Here is a 25,538-nt window from a genome sequence, read left to right as displayed (position 1 = left end):
CCATCCACAGGCCCCACTCGCCACCTCCTGACCAACATGGGCATTGCACCTCCTCAGCTCTCAGCGTGCTACTCTGGCACTGCCTATATCTTTTATGTTCAAAAAAATGTTTCTCTGTTATGAGTGATCCCGTGGCCAGGACCACTCCTGGCCCTCAGAAAACTCAGTCCCTAATAAACACGTATCCTTGAGTTCATTCAGAAATGCAGGCTGTGAAAATGAAAGAACAAGCTATCAGATGGTAATTCTACCACACGATCATGAAAGCAAGTGTCCTGGAGACTGGCCAGTGTCCACACAGGTACTGCAGTTGACCAAGCAACTCACAGGAATTCACCTCATGACCATCCTCTCTCCCCACCGCCCACATGGGCCTTACCTGTCACACTCACACTATCCCTAGTCTCCTGTCTGCAAAGGACAAACTCAGTGGTTGAGGATGGTGGTCACCCCCACCTCATCCCCCAGATGTCACTGTCACAATCACCCACAGTCTATGAAAAACAAGGATAGCCACTTGCCAGGCCTCTAGGGACTTCCCCTGAGGACCCAGTAGGAAAAGCATACTGTAGCATTAAGAAAAAAGGAATATATATATCTGCACACACACACATACATATCAGGAAACTGTGTTGGGAATATGTTAGCAAGCATGTCTAAAGGAATTAATCAGCCCAACTACAGCATCTAAGGGACTCAATGTCATGAAAACACAATGTGGCATGTGTGTAACCACTTATGACACCTTTGATCTTGTAAGAAACAGACAACCCACTCTCAGGGACTCACCAAGGTCTGTGTTGGGGCCAGCAAGCAGCTGTTTGAACTTGTCCAGTCGAGAGGTCTCTCTCTTACTCAGGGCTGAGCCACCAAGGGCATGAGTGTCAGATGTCCCACTCAGTGTCACAGTGGCTGAGTGGGGAAGAGACTGGGACCGCTGCAGAGGGACTGTATCACTGGTGCTCTCTAGAAATTATAGAAGAACAGAAGGCAAGGTTAGCATAGGCCCTTGGCCTCCTGACCACACCTTCTCCCTTTACTCATGTGCCCATGTGCTCACTATGTTACTCCCTGGCCCTTTGTGAACACCATCTGGTCAGTTTGCCCCTCCCCCCATCATCCAGCACCAACACTAAGTCACTGAGGAAGTACTGTTCACCAGAAAGACAGATACACCTGCACATGATCACATTGTGACAGCCAGCAAGGTCTAAAGCACTTCTCTGTGGCCTTCAGCTATCCACAGGCCTGGAAGGTAGAACAGGCTGGCACAGGAGTCGGTTTAATGGGTCACCCAGGTGTACTCGGCAGGCAAGCCACTATTCCACCAGGAAAGGAAAGGATGATGCCACAAAAGCACTGAGGACAGCAGTGACCAGGAGGCTCAAGAGGACCTGGCCACAACCAGAGCACATCTCACTCAGTGCCCTTCCACCCAAGTTCTAGCATACAGGGGCAAAGAAAAGCAGGCAGGAGCCTTCACGGACAAGACAGGCACCCCTCCTTCTCTCAGGATCTCCTTAGCTGCTGCCTCCAAAACCCTGCGGATTCAAGGAGTCTTGAGGGGGAAGTGAGATGACACAATCCGTTCTGGAACCTGGCTAGGAAGAGCCCAGAGAGGAACCAGGTCACTCAACACAGAGCCACAGTAATCGAAGACATGAGGCTCTGTGGTCCCTGACTGCTAGGTCTAACTCCACCCAGCAGCCTCTACTCTCAGAAACCACAAACCAGTTTGTAGTCAAAAGTGAGCTCCAGGAAACATCGAATTCAACATGCTGGTGTCTACCTAAGGCCCTACAGACAAGCGCTCAGAGTACACCCACCCACACAGCAGCCCTGGAGTTCAAGAGCAGAATGGCATGGGGAGTTGTTGCACATGTATCTGTGATGCACATAGGTGCACTTGCATGTAGAATCTGGAGTTCAACAGCAGGTGTCTTCCCCAGCCCTCACTCTGTGTTTGGAGGCAGGTTCCTTCTCTGGACATGAAGCGCACTGATTTAGCTAGACTGACTGGCCAGCAAGCCCCAGAGATCCTCTGTTATCCATACACTCTAGCATGCACAGCTGCGGTGGCTTGAATAGGAATAGCTCCCACAAGCTCATACAGTTGAATGGTTGGTCATTAGGGAGTGGAACTACTTGACAGGGATTGGGAGGTGTGGCCTTGTTGGAGTAGGTGTGGCCTTGTCACTGGGGATGGGCTTTGGGGTTTCAACTGCGCAAGGCAGGCCTATCTCTCTCTCTTCCTGATGCCTGCAGATCCAGATGTAGAATTCTCAGCTACCTCTCCAGCACCACACCTGCCTGCATGCCACCGTGCTTCCCACCATGGCAATAACAGAGGAGACCTCTGAATGGCAGCAAGCGCCAGTTAAATGCTTTCTCGTTTACACACTGCTGGTCATGGTGCCTCTCACAGCAATAGAACACTGACTAAGACAGAGGCCAGAAGAAAACATGCCATGGAGGCAGAGTCGAGCACAGCTATCTGGGAGGCACAGGAGGGAGTGACTAGAATCTGGGCTAAGGATCCAGTGTCCCTCACACTTCTTCCTAATATGAGGAAAAGTCAACAGCCACCGTCTAGTCTTGGGAGTCCCTTGCAAGCAGTCCCAGCTGTTCTGACGAAGAGGTGAGCTGTTACATTGCACTCTATGACAAGAGGGACAAGCCCTGAGTAGAGAAAGAGAACATCTCCACACATTCCCGCAGCTCCCAATGTAACTAATTCTGGCAGAAGTCTCACTAACTCCAGTGCAGAACTCCCTGTCCTCACCAATGGGGTTGTGGGTAATGTGTCTCTGCTAGGGCACTGCAAAAATCTGAGCGGCATCTCTGCCCCACATGCCATATTCAGTGACACGCATACCCTGACCCAACTCTAACACACACTATCCAACATACTGCCACACAACCACACATACCCTGACCCAGCTCTAACACACTATCCAACATACTGCCACCTGACCATGCATACCCTGACCCAGCTCTAACACACTATCCAACATACTGCCACGTGACCACACATACCCTGACCCAGCTCTAACACACACTATCCAACATACTGCCACATGACCACACATACCCTGACCCAGCTCTAACACACTATCCAACATACTGCCACCTGACCCGTGGGGCGGGATCTCTAGATGAGCACTCCTGGTCTCTGCAGCACCAGCACTAACAGGAGGAGCTCTGGAGCCACAAACCCTACACTCAAACCACCCCTATCCCCAACCCCCAGGCCACCTCTCCTAAGCAGCTCAGGTTCTTTCTAGTACTACATCTATAAAGGAAGAACAACACAACCCCTCCTAGAAGCTGAGGAATTGGAAGAATTTACCATCCTGTGGGCTGGCTGTGGTACTAGTCATACAATGAACAACAACAACACACTATTATTATCTAGTGTTAAAAAAAAAAAAAATCTCTCCCTAAGAGAGATACAGGACGCTCAGCCCAAGATTTGCAGGACACAGCAAAGAGCTCATAGCCACTTCCCCAGTAATAAGACTTCCTAAGTGCTAACTTTACTTGTACTGGTGAGGCTGCTACAATGTGACATCGCCAAGCTCCATCCTCTGCCTGGACATGAGTGTGCTTCTGGTCAGGACCCCAGCCAGACAGCACGTGATTCACTGCTCTCAGTCCCTCCATCGGTGTGCTGAGGGCCATCACCAGCAATAACAATGCCCTCGATGGTCCAGCCAGCTGTGGGGGCCTAAGAAGCTGTGTCCACTGCTCCATAAGCACAGGGGTGAGCAGCAGAACCCAAGGTTCCGGCCGACTCTTGGATGCCACCACTAGAGGGCTCCCTACCTAGGCTAAAGGGACAGGAGGAGTAAGGGTGCAATCCCCATCAGAATTCAGAGAACTCAAAAGCCACCACAGTTCCCCTGTCCAAATTTGTTCCAAATGAAATAAAGCCAGCTTCTCACCTGAGGATACTGTAACATTTTAGCGCATCAATTCCCAGAAGGCAGTTTTGAAAAGCAGGCTAGGTAAAAACCCCTTTCTGAATCTAGCAGGGTGGCCATAGGCTGCTATGGATCTGTTCTCATCTGGAAATGAGATGAGAACCAGGGGAGGCATGCTTGGGCACTCCTGGCTCCTTTCTGAAGAAGCCTAGGATCTCCCATCTCCTGTGCTCCCCAGTGGCTCTCTTCTTGGGCCCCCACACAAATCACAAGCCTTGATGACCTCAACTTGACAAATAAAAGACCACCTGACACCCACAGGCAGCTGTTTCCTGGGCCTGGGAAGGTTCTCATAGCCCAGAGTCCTGATGCAAATGGTCACATGGCCCTCTCTGCTCCAGGCCAATCCTTCAGGGCTCTACTGTCCCTTCATTCCTACCTGAAGGACAAGGAGTGTGGCTCTCACTGACAGACTTCACCAGGCGAAGGTCGCCACTGGGAGCTACAGGAGGCTCTGCTATGGGCTGAGGCTCTGGCTCTGGCTTCTTCTGTGAGGGCTGGTTCTGCCTCTGGCTGTGATTGCGCAGGACACGATGTGCTGTCTCCATGACCACCTCAGAGTTCAGGCTCTCTGTCGCCATTGCCAGGAGCTCATCGTCATCTTCTCCCGCATCCCAAGCGTCACTGGTATTGCTCTCAAACTCCTGGAAGGTGCTGACCCGCTTGGCCTTCACTGGGGTGGTGGGCACCTTGGGCGTGGACTTGAGCAAGCTACAAAGCAAAGGTGTCTTTACTGTGCACACTCAGCCAAAAGAAGAATCCCAAGGGAGAGGACACTTCATCTAGATGAGGGTGCCAAGGAACACGCAAAGTGTGGGCATCAAAACAGGACTTGGCACTGCGCACTCTCTGTGATAGAGAAGCATTTCAGTGAAGAGTCAAGGAGCAGCACGAACCTACACGGAGATGGTGCTGAGGCTAGGAAGCATGTTCTCAAGCTCCCTCTATCTCAGCCAAGCTCCTAAGGCAGCAGCTAAGGGGTACAGAGCAAGAGGACCTTGCAGGGAATGGGGCCTTTGCATACACACAGAACAGACTATAGGAGATCCCGCCGAGCTTCATCACACACCATAGGCCCCAGTATAAGTCTACAAATAGGACAGAAGGGGAAAGCCCTGAGGGCCACACCAGCACTGCGCTAGGCCTAGTACTTAGGAAAGCCAACACCAGGGCAGGGAGAGTGCACGACCAAGGAAGGATTCGGGTGAGGTATAAGGACAGTTTGGAGCCACACTGCCCTCAAGCCAAGAGTGCCAGTTCTCTGCCCTCTGCAGGGTACTATGACCAGCAGCCCCCACATCCCACTGCCCAGCTACAGGGGGGACTATGTACAGGCAGCAGTGTCTCACAAAGCAAGTGGCTAAGCCATCTGCTGACTGAGAGAACATTTCCCCTCCCTCCGAACCTCCAATGAGCTGGTGGAAGCAGGTCACTGACTGCCACTTACGTGCCGTGTAACAGCGGATCAAAAGGTGGGTGCTGGGCTCCATACACATGCTGGATGCTAGGAAAACAGGGAAACAAAAGATTAGCTTTTTTTTTTTTTTTTTTTTAGCTCTGCTGAAAGCCCAACAGTGAGTCAAGAAAAGCACCAGCTCCTCGGCCACATGCCCAGGAAGAGCCAACCCTATCAGCAGCTACATGCCCAGCCACCCGGGGCTAAGAGCCGTCCCATGAAGAATGGCGACACAGGCTCACATACCCCACAACAGTCTGGACCTTCAGGCCGACCCTGAGAGCAGGAAGCTTGGCTCTCTGGGAGCCTCCCTTCAAGGAGCCTCATGAGCCCTCTCCCAGTGGGAACACTAGGATTCCTGAGGCACTGCTCACAAATGTGTTTCATTAGCAGAGCACAAGCTCACAAGGGAACTTCACTAGGAATTTCCACCAGACACTCCCCCAATTATCCAAACATAAAGAATTTTGTAAAGATTTAATCAATTTAGAGATATACGAGGATGTAATTCTTCCACCAAAAACAGACAGGCTCAGCCAACAGGACCTCAGCTCCTGAGTCAGGCATGTCCTAGAACAAAGGTGAGGTGAGGCCTGGATATCTCTGTCACCTTTCCTCATGAGAAGTCTCAAGAAAGAAACCACTTCTGGAGGCTGGTACAGCAGAAAATAAAGAGTGGCCCTGTGATGGCTTCCATGAGGGAGGGGTCCGGGCGACGGCCTCCTTTCCTTTCCAGGCACAGGAGACAACAGAAAGCCTACTCATCAGAGCCGCTGCCATCAGACACCCTAACTGGCATACCACTCTGGGGTTCTGACACAAGACTCTGACAGAGAAAGAGGTGTGCAGACAGAGACATAAAGAGCAATGTAGGTAAACACATGCATGCTTTAAAAAAAAAAAAAAAAAAGAAGTCCTGGGACCACGGGTGGCTCAGCCGGTATGGGTGCTGTCTGCCAAGCCTGACAACCTGAGTTCAATCCCTGGGTTCAATCATCTACATGATGAAAGGAGAAAACTGATCCCTAAAGTTGTTCTCTGATCTCCATCCAAGCACTGTGATGTGTGCATATGCACACACACACACACACACACACACACACACACACACACACACAAATATATGCAGTATTTTTAAGTGAACTAAAAGATGTTTTTACTTTTAATTTTTTTCATAGACTATACTTTGATCCCTCTCCCCAGAAAGAAAAAAAAAAGATCAAAACAAAAAAAAAAACAAAAAACAAAAAAAAAAACAGACAAAAACAGAAGGATAAAAAAATAAAACAAAACAAAAAGTGCACAAAACAACCCAGAGTGCTTGTGTTGGCCAACTACTCTGGAGTTGATATACTGGTTGATATACCCAGTCAGACTGCACAGGAGAAAACAGATCATCTCTTCCAGTCTCTCGATTAAGGGTGGGACTTTGTGTGCCCACTTCCCCTCCTCAGTGCTAGGATTTGATCTGGCTTGAACCTGTGCAGCCTTTGTGCCTGCTGTCAGCCTCTGTGAACTAATATGTGGATCATCCTGTTGGGTTTCCCTAGAGTCATCCAGCTCGGGATCTTTTTGCCTCCTTTTCTGCACAGATCCCTGAGCCTTGGACAGAGAGGTCTGATAAAGACTTCCCACTGAGGGCTAGCTGCTGCACTCCCACTCTCTGCACACTGTCCCGCTGAGGGCTAGCTGCTCCACTCCCACTCTCTGCACACTGTCCAGTGCTGATTCTGGTCTCTGGGCTGATTCCCATACACAGCAAGGAAAAGCTTAGAAGACATTTTTACTTAAACCCTGGGGTTGGAGAGAGGGATCACCAGTTAAGGGACATACAGCTCTTGCAGAGGACACAAGTTCAATTTCAAGCACTCACATCAGGCACCTTAAATCGACCTATAACTCCATCTTCAAATAATCAAATGTCCTCTTCTGGCTTCCATGGGGACTTGCATTCATACACACAACCCTCCACCACCACACACATAAACATAATTAAAAGTAAAAGAAGGAAGAAAATTTAGGATCACTATGACAACTCAGTCGGTAAAACTGTTTCCCCTAATCCTGACAAACTGAGTTTATTCAATCTCCAGGACTGACCCATATAGTAGAAGGAGAAAACAACTCCTACAATTTGACCTCTGACCTCCACCTACATGCTGTGTGTGGCACATATATACACATAAAAAATAAATATATAAATAAAATAAAATATAAGATTTTTAAATAATAAATTTTTTTAATGAAACCCTGCCTTGCTGACTCTGTGATGTGAAGTATTTCCCCATATCATTACTTCCCTCTTCTTCAGTTTACCTAAACCATTCGTTTACCTTCAGATGTGTTGGCTGACGGGTAAGGAGCCTACAAGTAGCACATGGAAAGGTAAAGCCCACTCTGAGGCGGAGAGTGCTCAGACTTCCCTATACACACCTCTGCAGCTCCTTGTAAGTCTCAATTATTTCAGCATTAAACGCTTTAAACCCCACAGGAATAGAATGAGCTCTGGTTGCCTCATCTCTGGCCTGTGCCACCTCCCTGGACGGCATCACTTCTAATTTCACACTGTGCCGCCATATGGCTACAACATAATGAGTTTACCCAAGGTTGACTGTGAAACACAGAACTGATTTAAAATTGTTTGTGGTTACAAGGATAGCAATAACACCTCTGGAGAGGAATGGCTACACAGCACTCGATAACCTCCTAAGGACAAACTCCTGCGATGGGAATGCTCTGGGCATAAGGCACACACTTAAGGAGGTTGGGCCATGCTGCCAAAGGACAGTCAAGTAGCTCCCTCTCCCACAACAAGGGCTGGCAGACGGCCAGACACCACTAACTGGACAGAAGCAATCTCCACGCTGGCTCTGTGCCTCCGATATTTCTCACTGGTGCCTCTTCTTGTGTAAACTATTCGTACCCTGTGTCCACCTGCTAACAAGGATTCAGTTTCTTACTAATTTGCAAAGTGAGAATTCCTTCACGTCATCCATGCTATACAGCCAGCAAACAGCAGTCCACCAAAAATGTCCACATCCAGAACCTTTGAGTGTGCTACTCTTTCCTGCACTGACATCAGAACAGTGCACCTACCAAAGAGAACAGTAGCCCAGTGCTAAAACATGCTGTGGTCATTCCTATGGGAACGTAGCATGAGCTCACATTACATCCAGTGTTGGTTTTCCCTCAAAAAAAAAATAGTATACCTGAACCTAAGAAAAGAGTGCCAGGCAGAAAATTCTAGACAGATGGGGCTGAGGAGATGGCTCAGTAGTTAAAAGGACAGGAGTCTGGAATCCCAGGACCCGTGCAAATACCAGATGTGTAAGTGAGCATGGTAGCTCATCTGGAATTCCAACCCGGGGAGGTGGAGACAGAGGAAACCTGGAGCAGGCTGGTTAGCAGGACCAATGGTACCACACCAGCCAGTTCTGGGTTGATTGGCAGACCTTGCCTCAGTGAAAAGGTGAAGAGCAATGGAGGAAGTCTCACACTTTAAGGTGGTAAGGACAGCCACATAGATGTGAAGTGGGTGGGTGCAGTTACACGGGATATGAGGGGTGGGTGCAGTTACACGGGATATGAGGGGTGGGTGCAATTACACGGGATTGAGGGGTGGGTGCAATTACAGGGGATATGAGGGTGGGTGCAGTTACACTGGGTATGAGGAGTGGGTGCAGTTACATGGGATATAAAATGGGAGAACTAATATGCTTGCTGAACCCTAACTAACACCTGTCTGGGTGTTCTCTCCTCAACCTAGTTGATATTCCATGAGGAAGCCCTAACTGGTCCCATGAAGTGCCCATGAGTACCCATCTCAACTGAGGCATCATAACTAACATCCTGTAGCAGTCACTGGCCACAGTAAGACAAAAAAGTGAAGAGCCTCACTTCAGCCCCAGCCTTCCAGTCCTCCCAGTAACTTCCAGAACATCCCAGGGCAAGAAACGAGCCCCCAGGGCCCTGTGCATTAGCTGAATTTTACAGAACCCAGGAGAATCAGGTATGTGCTATTTGTCAAGGGAGAGAAAAGATCTTTAGTTACTCAGTTCGTACACAACCTAGAGTGTCCTTTCTCCCAATCTTACACAGGTGTCTGGCCCTGGTACAGAGCTCTCAGGATGAGAGTCGAAAGGCCTGGGCTCCAATTCCAGTGCCGACACTCACTGGCTGGGAAATCTCAAAGCAAGTCAGCTCTCTGGTCTTCAGCTCCTCACCCTGGGAGCGGGAATGAGGATTTGCACAGGGTGCACTTGTGGATGGGTGGCAGAGTGGGCTGGCCTGTGTGAAGCCTAGCATCCAAACAGAAACCAGTACACACGTGGCCAAGACAGCCACAGTGGTAGCACTGTGGATACAGAAAGTGATCCACACAGAGCACCTGTCACAAGTGCCGATCTCTCTTGCCGCTAACATTCACGTGCTGCTTCTTATTCCCAATATATTTATATTCAAAACAGTAGGCGGCTTGGCCTGCAGGGCACTATTTGCATGTCATTTTCATAAAAGTCTCTGCAGCATTATCAAAGATTTCAGGCCTTTCCCTCCCAGCAGAGCGGGAAACTCATTAATTCTTCATAGGCAAACCACTTGTGTTTATTGAGTAGAAAATGTTCCAACAAAGTTCAGGCTCAGACTTAAGGGAGCCTCGCTTTTATCTTATTAAAACTGCATTTATTTGGTCTAGCATTGCGGAAAAAAGGAAAACAGAGTTCAGTGGAGCCACTGAAAAGCACTGGCAAGTGCCACGCATACTTACCTCAGATAAGGAAGCATTTCAGTAAGAATATTCATGGCTGGGGGCGTGCTGCAGAAGTATGTGCGCAGGATCTCTCCCCACTCCCCCGATAAGTCCATAAATACGCTTCTGAATAAATTATACATCTTTTAAAACTTTACAGTTCTATAGGACCCTAGGGATACTCTGTGAAAAGCAAGGACATGTGACATACCGCCACATCCTGACACAGAGACACAAAAACTCTTGGGTAAGTACATAAGGAAAGAGGCTCGGCAAAGTCTGTGGCACTACTCAGGGATTCAGAGTCTTAGCAGGGCTGGGGCCTCCTGTGTGCTGTGCCAACTCTACCACTGAGCCACACCTCCAGCACACACAGGACCAAGACACTAAGTGATAAGGCCGTGGCCAGCATGCAGAAGGTTCTCTCTCCTAGATGCTCCTATAAACTGAGGAATGAGCACAAAAGAAACAGAGAAGTGAGGGTAAAAAACAGACCAGTTACCAACCATACCAGACAGACCAGGTACTAACCATGATGAGCAGAAATGAGATTAACTGACCAACAGAACACTGAAAGCAAGTTAAAAATAACCATGTATATTTAATGTACAATGCATGTCACTAGTAAGTGTTGGTGCAAAACTTTTTCCTTTTTGCACGTGTACCTGAATGCAAAAATAATTCCTATCACGTGTATCTTTCAATTGCTATGATAAGCACCACGACCAAAAGCAACCCGGGTCGGTGGGGGGGGGGGGGGGGGACTCATCTTACACTTCCAGGTCCTGTTCATCACTGAGGGAAGTCAGGGCAGGAAATTAAGCAGGGGAGGAACCTGGAGACTGGAGGTTTTGAAGGAGCTCCATACAGCACGCATGAGAATGAAGGTGGAGTCAGAACAGTGACTATTTAGAAGCAGGGAAAGGACCTGAGATCAAGGAGAAGACTCAGTAACCTCCACTGTGTGAGACACTTCTTCCTGAGCTGAAGGAGACACGTGCACACGCGCTCTACGTGCTATAGTAGTCTCGACAGTTGGTTTCTATCTCTAACTAGTCTTCTAAGGAACGAGGCTCTAGGACAGAGGTTCTCGACCTTCTGTAACACTTTAGCACAGACTGTTCTCATGCTGTGGTGACCCCAACCATAAAATTATTTTCGTTGCTACTTCGTAACTGTTACTTTGCTACTGCTATGAATTATAATATAAATGTGTATTTTCCAATAGTCTTAGACAAATGAAAGAGTCATTTGACCCCCAAAAGGGGTGCAACCCACAGGTTGAGAACCACTGCTCGAGGGTCATAAGAGACAGACTCTCGTAAGGCACTGCATCACTAGCCAGAAGAGTCGAGGCACGGCAGTTCTGAGAGGCAGGTCATACAGATCTGACAAATAGAAAGCCCCACAGAATAACATGACAAGCAGTCAACAAGTAGAAAGGGCCTAAAGTCTGTCACTTGAACAGGGAAATAAGGGTGATGTGTCCATACTGGAATATGGACAAAATGAATGAATGAAGCTAGGTATGTGCTGCCTACCTGTAACCCCAGCACTCACGAGGTGAAGGCAGGGGAACTGAGTTCAAGGTCATCCTTTGCTACATAGCCAGACCCTGTCTCAAGCAGGGAGTGAGGAAATTACAAATGGTCCCCAACATATGATGGCTCAGCACAATTTCCAAATTTCACAATGGTGTGAAAGCAATATATACTAAGCAGAAAACACACATAACAATTTGAACCGTGATCTTTCTCAGGCTTGCAACATGTGATATAATACCTTTTCTTAATACTGGGTGGCAGCAGTGAGCCCCAGCTACTGGCCAGCCCTACAGCAAGAGCAGAACTCACGGTGCTACACAGCACAGGACGCCACTACGAGGCTAGGAGGTCTGGCGGGCCACAGAGCGATGTACACTTGCAGCTTACAACAGGGCACCAGGATGGAATCCTCCTGGAACCAAGGAACACCTCATGTCTCAAGCTGTAGCACAGACAAGCCTTAAAAATATGCCAAACAGGCTAGACAGTGGTCGCCACACCTTCAATCTCAGCATTCAGAGGCAGGCAGATCTCTGAGTTCAGGGCCAGCCTGGTTTACAGAGTAAGTTGTAGGACAGCCAGGGCTACACTGAAAAACTCTTGTCTACAAATATATGTACACTAAGCAAAAGGGAGGTCAAACAGGACTCAAGAGGTTGAGAAAAGAGGGTACTAGGTCAAAACCAGCCTGGGATACACAATGAGGTCCTATCTCAAACAAACAAAAAGTTACCAAGATATGCTGTATGATTATAGTACATGAAATGTCTAAGGATTCACCCACAGAGTCCGGTTTCCAGGGAAAGGGTAGAAAGTAAGGCTTAGTAAGATATGGTTTTTCTTTCTTTCTGGGAATGAAAGTATTCTGAAGTCAACTGTGGTCCTAATTACATAATTCTAAATGTGCATTTTAAAATCCCAAAAGTCTGGCTGGCAAGATGGTTCCTTGAGTCAGACACAAGCAGACCTGAGTTTGAGTCCCAGAGTCCACAATTTGGAAGGAGATCAGACTCCCAAACATTGCCCTCTATTCTTCATAGATAGGTTGTGGTTTTACCTACATGCGTGCACACACACATACACATACACATACACACACACACACACACACACACACACACATGCACATACACACATGCACACACTGTTTAACTTGTGGACATTTTAAGTGGGTGAATTGTATGGTATGCACGTGATATCACTATACAGAAGGAAGGAAGAATGAGTGGCAACAGGCCAAAAATAAACAAATAAACAATCAGGGTGCTTCACATGAAAAGAACAAGAACTTTACATACCCTCAAAGCAGAAAAAGAAAACTTTACAAGGACTCCTTGGTCACCAGAGTGTATTGTACAGAGAGGGGCTGTTAGCTATGTTCCACTGTCTACCCTGCACAGAGCTTGATGATCCCAGAAGAATGCAGGTAGGAAGGGCTCACCCACGGAGAGCAAGCCAAGTACAGCATTGAGGCCACAGGTGGCAGCCCTGGACACAGCACAGGCTCTCACTCACAAGTGCAAGGCAATCTCCACAGAGGGCAGCACAGGACTCAGTGAGCCAGGGGAAGGGCAGCAGAGAGTCGACCAGGGAGCAGACACCTCACAGCCCCTAGGGGGCTAGAAAAAGTTACCTTTTTCAGGACAAGGAAGCCCCATTAAAATGACAGCTTGGAAGAAGAAAAGGGAGGGCGGGAGGGAGGAAGGGAGGGAGGGAGGGAGGGAAGCCAGCCAGGCAGGTAGGCATCAGTGGCTCACACCTTTAATCCCAGAATTTAGGAGGCAGAAGCAAATGGATGTCTTGAGTTCAAGGCCAACCTGGTCTATACAGTGAGTTCCAGGAAAGCCAGGAATACACAGGAAGACCCTGTCTTGAAACCGCCCCTCCCCAAAATGACAGCTCAAGAAGGGGAAATGAAAAGGTAAGGAAGTGATGACATAGCCCAGGAATCAGAGGTACCTCTAGAGAGCTGGTATGGACAGGACAGGCTAAAGACACTGAGGAATTGCCCAAAAAAGAAAGAGAAGCTCTGAGGTATGTGCCACATTAGGACTTTGGCCAGAACAGTCTTTACCAGTCAGGAGAGTACATCAAGTTCTCCAGCTTGGTCTTTGCTTAAGGGGCACCATAAAATACTGTCTGCTCTGCATGCACGGCTCAATAAAGTCTCATCAAATACCACACACCAGCAGCAGCCAATGCTAGCACCAAAGGGGGCTGGAAAAACAAGTGCCGCTGGGTTGCTTCATGAGGTGGACAATTCATTAGGACACGGCACAAAGAACAGTCAAGGAGGAATGGCCAGAACTCAGTCACAAGATCACAGGTTCCAACAAGGCGGCTCCCAGGCTGGGAAAGGCAGCTGTCCCTGGCACTAAGATCCATAGTGACACGGATGAACTTGCCCCTCTTCGGTATCTGGTCTTTGCCCTACCTCTCTACTTGCACATATGTCCCCAGCCAGCATCCCTCGTCACCCAGTAAGAGCTCATTTCTATTCAGATGACAGGGATTAGCATCGTCCATCTGGACTTGGAGTAGAAATGTTCAGAGAAGATGCTTTTTTCACACCAGCACAGAAACATTTGTAAGGGAACAAGCAGACAGTAGCTTCTGGACCTCTGTCATTCAGATCTGGCTAGTGCGCAGCTTGGCTCAGGCAGGCAGTGTGCATATAGAGAAGCAGTTCTCAACCTGTGGGTCACAACCCCCATGGGGGTCACATAGTGGATATTTGTATTATGATTCATAATAGTAGTAAATTTACAGTTAGGAAGTAGGGATGAAATAATATTATGGTTGGGGGTCACCACAAGATGTGGAACTGTAGTAAAGGGGTGCAGCATCAGGAAGGTTGTTGATAGAGAGGAAGAGAGCAGAGCAGCATGCTGGACAAGCCCTGTGCACACATCAGGACTTGGGTGCATTCTCAGAGGGCAAATCCTAGCATGAGAAAGTACACCCAGGATGAAATGTGGGACAGACCATGCTTCACATGAGGTAGAGAAAGGCTCTAGGTTGAGTGCGCATGCCTACACCGGTCCAGCCAGCTCACAGAGGAGCAGCAGCTTCCTCACTGCAGCCCATGCAGGGAGAGTAAACAGCACACAGAGGGACTCAATGGAAGGCCAGGCTCCACCCGCACTGTCTCTCCAGTCAGGGCAGCTTCCTGGGAGGGAAAGGGGAAAGTGGAACCTCCCATACTATTCCAAGAAAAGAGGAAACAGCATTTCAGAAAAGGAGAACAGAAAGGCCAGCGTCCTCACAACAGCAGTCCCTAAGACAAGCCACAGGAATGGGAAGAACAGTGGTCACACTCTCTCGGACCCTGGGACACCCCTGCCTCTTGTCTGAATACCAGCACGAGCCTGGAAGAAGCCTGCCTCCTCAGCAGACCTAACGACATGCCTAAATGCAGCCCAGCAGCTCTGGCGCTCAGTGTTCTCCCCATGGGGAGGAGCCCAGCACACCCCGAACACCCTGAGACGCTGGTGGGAGTCTAAACTACCCCTGAAGGGCCCAGTTCCAGTGGGCTGGTGTGAGTCAGCTTTTTAGAGATGTACAGCTAGAGGACTGGACAGAGATGAGAAGCTGTGTGCTATGACAGTCGGACACACAGTAGATAGAAACTCCTCCAGTTCAAACCCAGTCTCTGCTGACAAGCCACAGGGCTCTGAGCAAGCTTCGTGTGTGAAGGGGAAAGCACAGTCCCATGCCCAATCAACCACTATGAGGACTGGCCACTCAGTAAACAATCCCACAGCCCTGTCACCCGCTCTGGGACTCCCACCTCCATAGCACAGGCACAGCACGGATGCCCTGCGCTGGAAATGAATTCTAGTCTAGTATGGTAGATTCCATGCTAGGAGAACATGGTCAACCACGGCTGCTCCAGAGGTCAAGTGATGCTACCCACAACCCACTTCTGGGTGAAGTCCTTACAGCCAGTCCCCTTGCTGGCAGAAAGCTTGGTTCCTGGTGCTAGACTCCTGTCACAGAATGGCCTGCAAGACTCCACATGGCAGGTACTGGGAAGTAACAGATCTGGGGGGAGGGAGCATGCTAAGCTGCAGAAAGAGAAAGGTCATTCTCCTGCCCAGAACCTTGGCATGTTCCCATGGCCCTTGTCCTGATGGAGCCTGGAGATCTAGGGAAGAGAGCAGAGCAGGTCTTATTGTCTTCCCTTTGCCACACTCCTCTTTTTCCCTGGACACAGCAGGGAGCTGAGAGTCCACTTGCTGCCCTCAAGGTATTAACTACATAAGAAATAACTCCAAATCAAAACGCTGAGGTTTTGGTTGCTGGGTCTGGCACTGAGAGGTGCCCAGCTTCACATATGCCAAGCCAAGCAAATGCTCCCCCTGTGAGCTACACCCAAGCACGGGGTTTCTTTTCTCTTAGTTTTGTCTTCATTTAAAATTAATTCCAGTATCGATTTGCTATATTATATATGCAAGGGAAAATATGACTCACATTTATTTTCAAATGTTGCTGATGAAATGAGACATCTGACGTGGCAACGAGAAGTTCTCACTGAGGGGTAGGAAAGAGAACTGCGTACACAGCAGAAATACCTGCTAGTGCTTCCACACACCCCCAGTCACACAGGGTCCCTCCACAGGGAGAGAATCCCGCTCCTCTGAACACAGTCTTTATAAGGAGGCAAACTTCAGGGTTTCTAAGATGCTGAGAAATGGAAGTGTGGGCACCACACAGGTAAACAGCACTTCAAAGCCACAAGTCAGGAGACAGATCTCTAAGAACATGGGGCAACAAGAACAAGACAGGCAGACCTGTTTGATTCCAGGGCCAATGGAGCAGGACACAGGAGTCCTGCTCACTCCCAGCACCCAGAGTAAAGGCACTTTGCAGCAACTATCCAGCAACTTTGAAAGCTGCTAACCTGAATAACCAGCCCATGGTCAGGAGCACGGCTCTGCTGAGGAAGGTGCGGGGCCGCATGCAGTTCCTCCCCACTAGATAGCCTCAGCACACTCCATACAGAGAACAGAAGGTAGAAGGTGACCTGGGTGTCAGCAGACGAGTCTAGACGCGTGCCATTCTATGCTGGGAGCTCAAAGGCGAAATAATTTCTGCACATTCTAGCTATGGGCAGACAGATTCTTGCAGTTAGAGGAACAGCATTCCCGCTCTCAGTACAACACTGCTCCAAGCTTCTCAAGACAGCACATTCCTTGGTATCCGGCTCCATTGTCCCTATGCAAGGCCAATAGCTGTGGACCAAGTTCCAATCACACTGATTTTCTCCAACCATTTTGCAAGTTCACATGGTTATACTTGGACCCGCTACAGGCCAGGGCTAACCCTCAGTCAAGGCCACCTGGTTAATCACATTGACTTCCCTCCGTCATGTAACGTGTCTTACTCAGTTTTGAGGGATGGGGACACAGACCTTTGGGACCATGATTCTGCTAACCAGGCCACAGGCTGGTAATCATGCCCTCCCCTGACATCCAGGCTGTCAATGAATGTGCAAGTTCCTTGGGCAGATCTTTGACCCTGTCTACTCTTCTCCAACAGCCTCTGCCTTTAGCCTGCCAGCTTCCTCTTTCCCACTCTGCAAGGCTGAGCACCATGCCCTGCTTAAAGACCTTCAATGCTCTCAAGACTTGGTATTCAGACCCAGATCTTTTCCACAGCCTTCAAAGGCCTCCAAAGCCCTTTGCAGCATGGTGCGCTGTGGCTGCTCTCATCCCTCCTCAGCCACAAGTGTCCACTGCAGCCCACCCTACATGTCTGAGGCCAGTCTGGCTCCTTCTGCACTTCCAGGTCCCAGCTTAAACAGAATGTCCTTGGAAAGGAAGTGATCATTTCCCCTTGTAGGATCCTGGTATTAAGCCAACATGCCAAATTATGGCCTTCATAGAACTTCAATCAGCATGCATATTCACATGTGCACTGACCCTAACCCCTGCTGGCCTCCGTGGGCTACATCTGCTTGTCCAGCATTCAGTCTCTGGCACATCAAAGGTGCTTATACACATGTGAATGGCTCCATTATCCCCAGCATTCCTCCCCCTTCAGTTGAGACTGAATCGGACCTATTGAGCAGTCTCATTTGCTCATAGTCCTCATGGCTCCAACAGTAGGGGCTGAAAGCTCTCCAGGGCACAGCACTAAGGCTGCCCCTCTGCCCCAGCCTTACCCCAAGAATGCAGGACCTCACCATAATTGAGCTTGGCCTTTCTTGCCAACATTGCACTTCCAAATACCATCCGGCGCCTACCCCGGCAGCAGGCACTCCTTCCTGTCAGCAGGACGCAGAGTCAAGCAGAGCCATGCTGAAATATTAAGCATCAGCTCCACACTGAAAGGCTGCCTGTGTTCACAAACCCAATGCGTGGGAGTTTGTCTTGGCATTTAAGTTAAGTGTGGCAGGAATTCCAGCCGTGGTGATGGCAGAAAGCAACACCTCCTCAGGAGCTGACAGAGTCAGTGGCTCCAGAAAGAATGGGCCCATAAGACCCATCAGGCCTTCTGATTTTTATTACTTGCATACTGCCTTCCCCACTTCAATAACCACCACTCCTGTCCTCGACCTGAAAGTGTCCCCAGAGTCTCCTGCATGGTCTCCCTGCTTCTGCCCTTCTCCTCTCTGCCTTTCTCTCTTCATTAAAGCAACCAGAGTAACCCTGTTACACAGATGGTTGCTGCTGCCACACAGCTACTCAAGTCCTCGGAAGGCTCTAACCCACTCAGAATCAAAGAGTAACAGTCCATATTTTTTTTTTCTTTATTTTTCAGAGCTGGGGACCAAACCCAGGGCCTTGCGTTTGCTAGGCAAGCGCTCTACCACTGAGCTAAATCCCCAACCCCAACAATCCATATCTTGCTTTGACCACATAACCTGTCCACTACCTCAGCTACAGCAGCCTTGTTCCTTCTTCCTATCCTCACATGCCAGCCCTGTTTAAGGAGCAAAGCCTCTGGTACTTGCTATCCCTTTGCCTAGAGCCCCCTTCCTCTGGCTACCCATAGGTACTGCCTACAGATCTGTACTCAGAAAGCACTTTCTCAGTGAGAGGTGCCCGGTCACTGTATCACCATGAGACCCTCCAGCTACATCTATCTGACTCTACACTACCCACTCTCCTTCCTTGCAAAGACTTAATAGTGGTTACCACCTTCTTCCAACAATCAGCACTCCAAGGACAGAGCACAAATCTTAAATCAGTTTTGTTCCTGACAAACAGCATGAGTTAAATAAAAATAAATAACTTATCACGCTCTCAGGGAGTCCAAGAGATATCTATCTATCTCTATCTCTGTCTGTCTGTCTGTCTGTCTATCTGAAAGAATGGAGCTAGGCTGTGTTAAATAGTTCTGTGTCAACTTAACATGAGCTAGTTATCTGAAAGGAAGGAACCTCAACTAAGAAAATGTTTCCATAAGATCTGGCTGTAGGGAATTTTCTTAATTAGTGATTAATTGGTTGGGGAAGAGCTCAGCCCATTGTGGGCAGTGTCATCCCCGAGCTGGTGGTCCTGGGTCTACAAGAAAATAGGTGGAACAAGCCATGGAGAACAAGCCAGTAGGAAGCATGGTTTCTGCATCAACTTATGCCTCCAGGTTCCTGCCCTGTTTGAGTTCCTGTCCTGACTTCCTTTGATAATGAACAGTGATATGAAGTGTAAGCCAAATAAACCCTTCCTCCCCAACTTATTTTTGGTTATGGAATTGTGTCACAGCAATAGAAAGCCTCACTAAGACACAGGTCAAGCAAATCTTCTCTTGGCTGCCACACAAATCTACTGGTCCCGTCCCATTACAGAGAGAGCAACCAATGGCTTCGGGAATGGCGTAAATTGGAAATATCACACAGATCACAGGAAGAGATAGCTAAAACCCACTCAGATTCCTAGCCTACTGGTAGAAGGTATAGTCTTTCTATATGTTAGCTCATCCAGAAAAGGAAAATTCTAAAACAGACTCCATTAAATACTCATACAAAGATCAGGAAGTGCACATAAGAGAGGGGTCTTAAGGCCATCTCTCGCACCACTCTCTAAACCAAATCTTTTTCTCACTCCAGGCTAATGTGAGAGATCAGCCACCATTTCTCCATCCTTCACCAGGAAGATGAGAGCAGGGTGCTTCCTAAACAGGCAGAGCTTGCGTCCTAATTGAAGAAGCCGGTGCGTGAAAGAGTACTTGAGCTGTGGTTGAACCACCAGAGCATTAAGGAAGCAGGGTGCAGATGAAGTGTGAAGAGTGAAAACGTAAGCGAGGAGGGAAGGGACATTCATTCCGCTAAACAGAGCATGAAAATGCAGCTTTCTGTATAAATGGAAAGTACGGCATGGGATTTGCAAGACCCTAGAAGCGAAGGCCACCAGCACTGCAAAGCTGAGCAGTGGCCAGGTTACAAAGGTGTGAGATAGCACAAAGGAACATCTGTGTGTAACAAGCATCTCTAGAGAAATGGCCAAGGGCTTTCAACCCACTCTGCCTTGCTGAGTGTTGTCTATGGGACAAAGCCATGTTTTGTAAATGGCAAACTCCTAGTAGACAACATATCAATGGGAGCACCAATATGGAATATGGAAAACACTAGGTCCTTGATGGAACTCAATTCATCACCTTCACTATCAAGGAACTGAGAAGGGTTCTGCTATACAAAACTCCCCTCGCTGTCTGGAACTCAGAGGTAAGACTCTGTGGTCTCCCTGACACACAGGCCCAGGGCTTCCCTGGTCAAAGACAACAATCATGAGGCCCACTTGAAGAGTGGACAAGACCCTGGGAGCCTAGTTCTCTGCTAGCACTTTCCTGTACAGATGGAAACCCAGAATGTGGGTACTGGACAACTCAGGAAGGAATGGGGCATACCTTTGCACACTCTCCTTCTGGAAGAATTCCAGACTGTCACCAAAATCAGAAACACTACCACAGGGGAGGGCTACAAGGCAAAAGGGCAGAGCAGAGGCTGCACAGGCTCTCTTCAGGGCCCAGCCTCTCCCTTGTCCAGTCCTTAGCAGCACCCTCCAGCAAGTCACAAGACTCCTCATCAGCTCTGTAACTTGGGAGCTGTTCTCAAAAGCACCTGATACATAACACGGCAACAAGGCTGAGAAGAAAGAAGTCTGTCTTTGGTAGTGTGGGGTCACACCAAAAAGTCTGAGACTGTGTCACTTTCCTGTGGAAATGTTTCCGCTCTTGGGTCGTGAAACCAAGATGTCAGCAGATTGTGCTGTCAGTGAAGGCCATTTCCCGCCATGATTAGCTTCTGGTGGTTGCCGGCAATCCCAGTTTTGACTTGTAAACACATCGTTCTGATCTCTGCTTCCATCAATGCATGGTCATCTCCCCTACCTCTGCCTCCCTCTGTATATAAGGTTCCATGTTCTTATGGGAACCAGAGACTGAATAAGGGCCTCCCCATTGCTCAATAATGTCTACAAAAACCCTGCTTTCAAGCAAGGTCACAGTCGTAGTCACTGTACAAGTGTTGGGGATGTCACCGTTTAGCCCAGTACAAACTACCACACCAGGTGTAGTGACCCACTTGTATACTCGGGAGAATGAGGTGAGAGGATCAGAAGCTCAAGGCCAGTGTGCACTATAAATGAGACCCTATCTCAAATAAATAAATAAATAAATAAATAAATAAATAAATAAATGCATTATGAAGAGACAGCATTAGATGGAAAGGGTCATTGAATTCTTCTTTTATATATACTTATTATTTATTTTACTATTCCCTTTATATACTGCTCACTGCCCCCTCCCAGCATCCCTTCCCACAATCCTTTCCCCATCAGGGTCATTGAATTCTACAACTCCATACAGCAACTCCATTATTTTTATATCTCAGTTGACTCTTAACAATAAATTACGGTTCATACTTAAGGGAAACTGAGTCTCAAGATGTAAAGGCAACAGCAGAAGTCACACTGTCACCTGCTTCTGTTTATCTGGCACTAAGTTCTACATGTTTGTTCCTGTCATAGTAGGACCTGCAACTCACTCTTAGACCAGTGTCTTCCACTCATCTTACTTAACTGGGCTGGAGAGATGGTTCAGTGGGTAAGAGCACTGACTGCTCTTCCAGAGGTCCTGAGTTCAATTCCCAGCAACCACATGGTGGCTCACAACCATCTGTAATGGGATCTGATGCCCTCTTCTGGTGTGTCTGAAGACAGTAACAGTGTACTCATACATAAATAAATACATCTTTTTTAAAAAAAAAAGTTCTTAACTGTTCAATCAAGCCTAGTCCTGATACTGTACAAAAAAAAAAAAAAGTGTCTGGGCATCTCTGAGGACTTCCTTCATCTTCCAAATCACTGTGGTCCAGCAGTCAGTGACACCTGCTGACCCCCAACCACTCTGAAAAGCACATTTTGTGGTTGTGTACAGTGGATGTCAAAATTTACAACTTTAACACTCACACACCCACACAATGGTGTCTCTTATAAAGCGAAGAAGACAGACCATTTTCTGTGCTCATGAATGGTTCTATTTTAAGTTACCTCAATGTCAAAATCTTCAGAGTTAGAGAAGTGGCTAACGTTAGAATCTATCTCAGACTTTGGTTTGGGAACAGAATAAACTATGTTTGAAACCTTGAGATGAACTTTTCTGAAACAGAGTCTAGTCAGTAACTGACTTGATCTTAGGTATTTTCCGGGTGCTGTCTCTTCATTCCCTAAGGCCTCGAGAGGCATCAGGCCATAACCAATCACAGAAGGACTTTGGAGCTCGATAGCTTCCAACAGCACCCAAGTGCTTTTATTATTATTCTTTGTTTCCTGTTGCTGTCAGAAGACTGGTGTCTAGAGGCCAGAAGGTGGGAACCACAGAAATTCACAAAGCGCTTCCAAGCTCAAAGCAAAAGCATCAGTCCACCAGAGAGACGAGAGAAGATCCAAGTGGTCAAACCACCACACACCCTGCTGAGACCAACCTCCCCTGAAGGCGCTGCCTCTCCCTGGCCAGTTTCCTGACTCCACCAAACTCTCCAGGGCATGACCCGGGTCAGTTCCTTCCAGCTTCCCCAGGGAGCCAAGGAGTTTCGCAGGAGAGAACATGACAGGATCTGGAGGCACTTGGGGCAGCTCCTCATCCTCCTTACTCTTAGGTACGGCCACTGTCACCTTCCAGACCCCACACTCCTACTGCCGACCCCCACTTCCCTAGCCCCTCACATAGCCCAGCAGTCTCCTTGGAGCCCAGGTTCCCTTCCCCAGACTCCCACTCCACCCACAGTCCAACAGGACAGCACGGCCACCTGACCTCTGACCCCTGACCCCGACCTGGCCCTCCCGTCACACCCACCTGCCCGGGACCTTGCTGTTGCTGCGCTTCCAGAACTGCTTCCTGGCCCCGTCGCTGGCCATGGCCGCTCCTCATCCCTCAGATCCGCAACCCTGACACCCGAGAGCGGCCGGCCAACCTCCAGCGGCCCTCTCCTATGCCCGGTTGGCCCCTCAGAGATACCAGGACTCCGGAGCGTAGACCCGAGAGGCGCTTCCGCCTCCGTCCGGAAGTTGTGACTCGGCGATCCCGGAAGTCCCGCCTCCGTTTCAGGCTGTGCTTGACGCCATGAAAAGGCGACGCTGGGATGTGTGCGTGGCTGTTGCGCAGGAAAGAATGCAGTCTTCGCGTTGCGTATGTTCGAGCGGGACTGGGAGCGCTCAGGTCGACAGGCACGGTCTGAGGCCGCTGGATCCCGGCCTCTGAGCCCACCGGGGCGAGTTGACCGCTATGAATTCCGGAGCCGCGTGCCTCTGAAGACCAAGTCGGCCTTAGTTTGTTCGCAGCCCACTAGCAAGTGCGGAGAACCAGAAGGAGCAAAATACACATCCGGACCCAGCTGCGAGCAAGCGGACGGGAAGGTGGAAAACCTCTCCCGCTGTAATGTGGTCCAAGCCTCATCGCCAGGGCATTGACCACGGACCAGTAAACACAGCACAGTAAAGTGAAGGAAGCAACTACCGCCGGAGCATATGTGGGGCGATGGTGCGGATCCGCCCGGACTTCACCTGAAGAACGAATAGGCACAGAGGCATGAAGAATTCATCTTGCCGGCGCTCGCGTGCTTCTAAGTCCGCAGTAAAGTGTGCTTTAATTGTAAGATACAGGCAAGATCCAAAAGCTTAATATGGAGATGTTAATTATAATTTCACATTAAATGATATTATATATATATATATTGGGTTCTGTAGAATATGTTAAGTTTACTTTCACTTTTTGCTGTGTGACGTAGCTACTTGAAATTACTTACGCGATTGACGCAAAATTTCTATAGTCTTAAACTCAAGGGTGAGAGGCTGACAAATCAGCCGGGAGCTTTAGTGTAACACTAGTAGTGCCAACTGCCAGTTGCCTTTATTACTGAGAAACATTCACCACTGCTGTCTCTTGCACTTCTGCTTTTGATATGGTCTCCCTGTTTAACCCAGACCCTGATTATATTCTCAAAACCCAAGCTTCTAGACATATTGACAAGTGGTGTTGGTTTAGGCTGGATGCAAGAAAAAAAACACTAAAGGACCTTCAATGGCTCAGCCCAGTTGTATGCCAGACTTCTCGGTACTCAGAGCAGGGTGAACGGTCCAGTGCTCTATCTCAACTTTGTTCCCATCCTTTAAGAATAAAGCCTTCCGCAGCTCCTTATAGACTGCAGTAGTTACCCAACTCTACTTTAACTCTGCAGAAAAGGGTGGCACCTGTTCCCCTTCATTCCCTGCACAGCTGTGGCCTGGGGAACTGAAATAGTAGACCGTAAACATTTGCTGCCTGGATGACAACCCCAGGGCTCTCCAGGAATCCCTTTTGACACAAGCATAGAAAAGGAAATACAAGGGACGATGTCAGCGAGCCCCATATGATTCCCTTCAGGCACAACCTAGAGAGAATAGCTTCAGCTTCTCCCTGGAATCCCATTTCTAATAGTCCTTGGAATCTGGGAGGTCTGACCGAACTAAGATTAATAACCATTTCCTACCATTGCCTAGAGAGCTCCTGGAAGAAAATTTTAGTGGCGCCCAGCTGTAACCCTGCTTCTCAAAAGGCTGGGGCAGGAGGATGGAAATTATAAATTGTGTGTGCTCACTTTAGTGGTACACATACTAAAGTTGGAATAATACAGTCATTAACATTGGCCCTTACAAAAGGATAATAAACTGGTAATGTGTTTGTGCGTGTGTGTGTGTGTGTGTGTGTGTGTGTGTGTGTGTGTCTGCATGTGTCTGCGCGCATGTGCATGCATGCATGCATGCATGTGTGTGTGTTAGGCAGAAGCCAGCAGTCAACCTCAGATGTCTTCCACTGTTGCTCAACAACCTAGCCCTTACTGTACCTTCTCACATCAACTGCCTAGACTGTTCTAGGGAACCTCCCTTTCTCTGCCCATCCAGCATTAAAGTTCTAGGACACACCAAGATTTTACATAATGCTAAGGATCCAAACTAGGTCCATATGTTTATGCCACAGACACTTCCCATGAGCCATCTGACCACCCCAGTATGTCATGTTTTTAAAATAAACCCTGAGCATTGTGGCATAGGTGTATAATTCCAGCCATCCAAGGCTGCAGATAAAAGATGCCTCAAGTCTAAGGTCAGAGGGTATATAGAAATACCCTCTCTGAAAAGAATTAAGATATAGATAGTATATATATATGAAGCTGGGAACATAGTGGTAACAGTGCTTTCCTAGCATGTGCAATGCCTGGGGGGAAGACTTAGAATCCCCCCCTAGTAGAGTTCAAGAAGGCCACAGGGGCCAGGCCTGGTGGCATGAGCCTTTAATCTCAGCACTTGGGAGGCAGAGACAGGAGGGTC

At 48.6% G+C, this 25,538-nt stretch overlaps 1 protein-coding gene and 1 long non-coding RNA gene across 7 annotated transcripts in view; one reads left to right on the top strand and one right to left on the bottom strand.

The window, feature by feature from the left end:
• Positions 1-23,249, bottom strand: part of Tbc1d22a (TBC1 domain family, member 22a) — a 287,645-nt gene extending 264,396 nt beyond the window's left edge. For 5 of the 6 annotated variants that reach the window (XR_015624388.1, XR_015624387.1, XM_087559126.1 and 2 more), the window contains exons 1-4: positions 23,029-23,249; positions 5,431-5,487; positions 4,363-4,694; positions 790-966 (exon numbers count right to left, since the gene is read on the bottom strand). Coding sequence is in view for 4 of the 6 variants with exons in the window: in XM_087559126.1 (XP_087415252.1) it covers positions 790-966; positions 4,363-4,694; positions 5,431-5,487; positions 23,029-23,090 (628 nt within the window). In the remaining 2 variants the exon portion in view is untranslated. 6 annotated transcript variants of the gene reach the window in all.
• A 24-nt stretch (positions 23,250-23,273) lies between these two features.
• Tbc1d22al (TBC1 domain family, member 22a like) lies at positions 23,274-23,903 on the top strand. Its single transcript, NR_176818.1, is given in 1 exon segment — positions 23,274-23,903. It is a non-coding gene; the product is annotated as a TBC1 domain family, member 22a like (long non-coding RNA).
• Positions 23,904-25,538: the final 1,635 nt, after the last annotated feature.

Source organism: Rattus norvegicus, chromosome 7, assembly GCF_021556685.1.
Source record: "Rattus norvegicus strain SHRSP/BbbUtx chromosome 7, alternate assembly SHRSP_T2T, whole genome shotgun sequence".
Lineage (NCBI taxonomy): Eukaryota > Metazoa > Chordata > Mammalia > Rodentia > Muridae > Rattus > Rattus norvegicus.
This window is presented reverse-complemented; position numbering and strand designations above follow the sequence as displayed.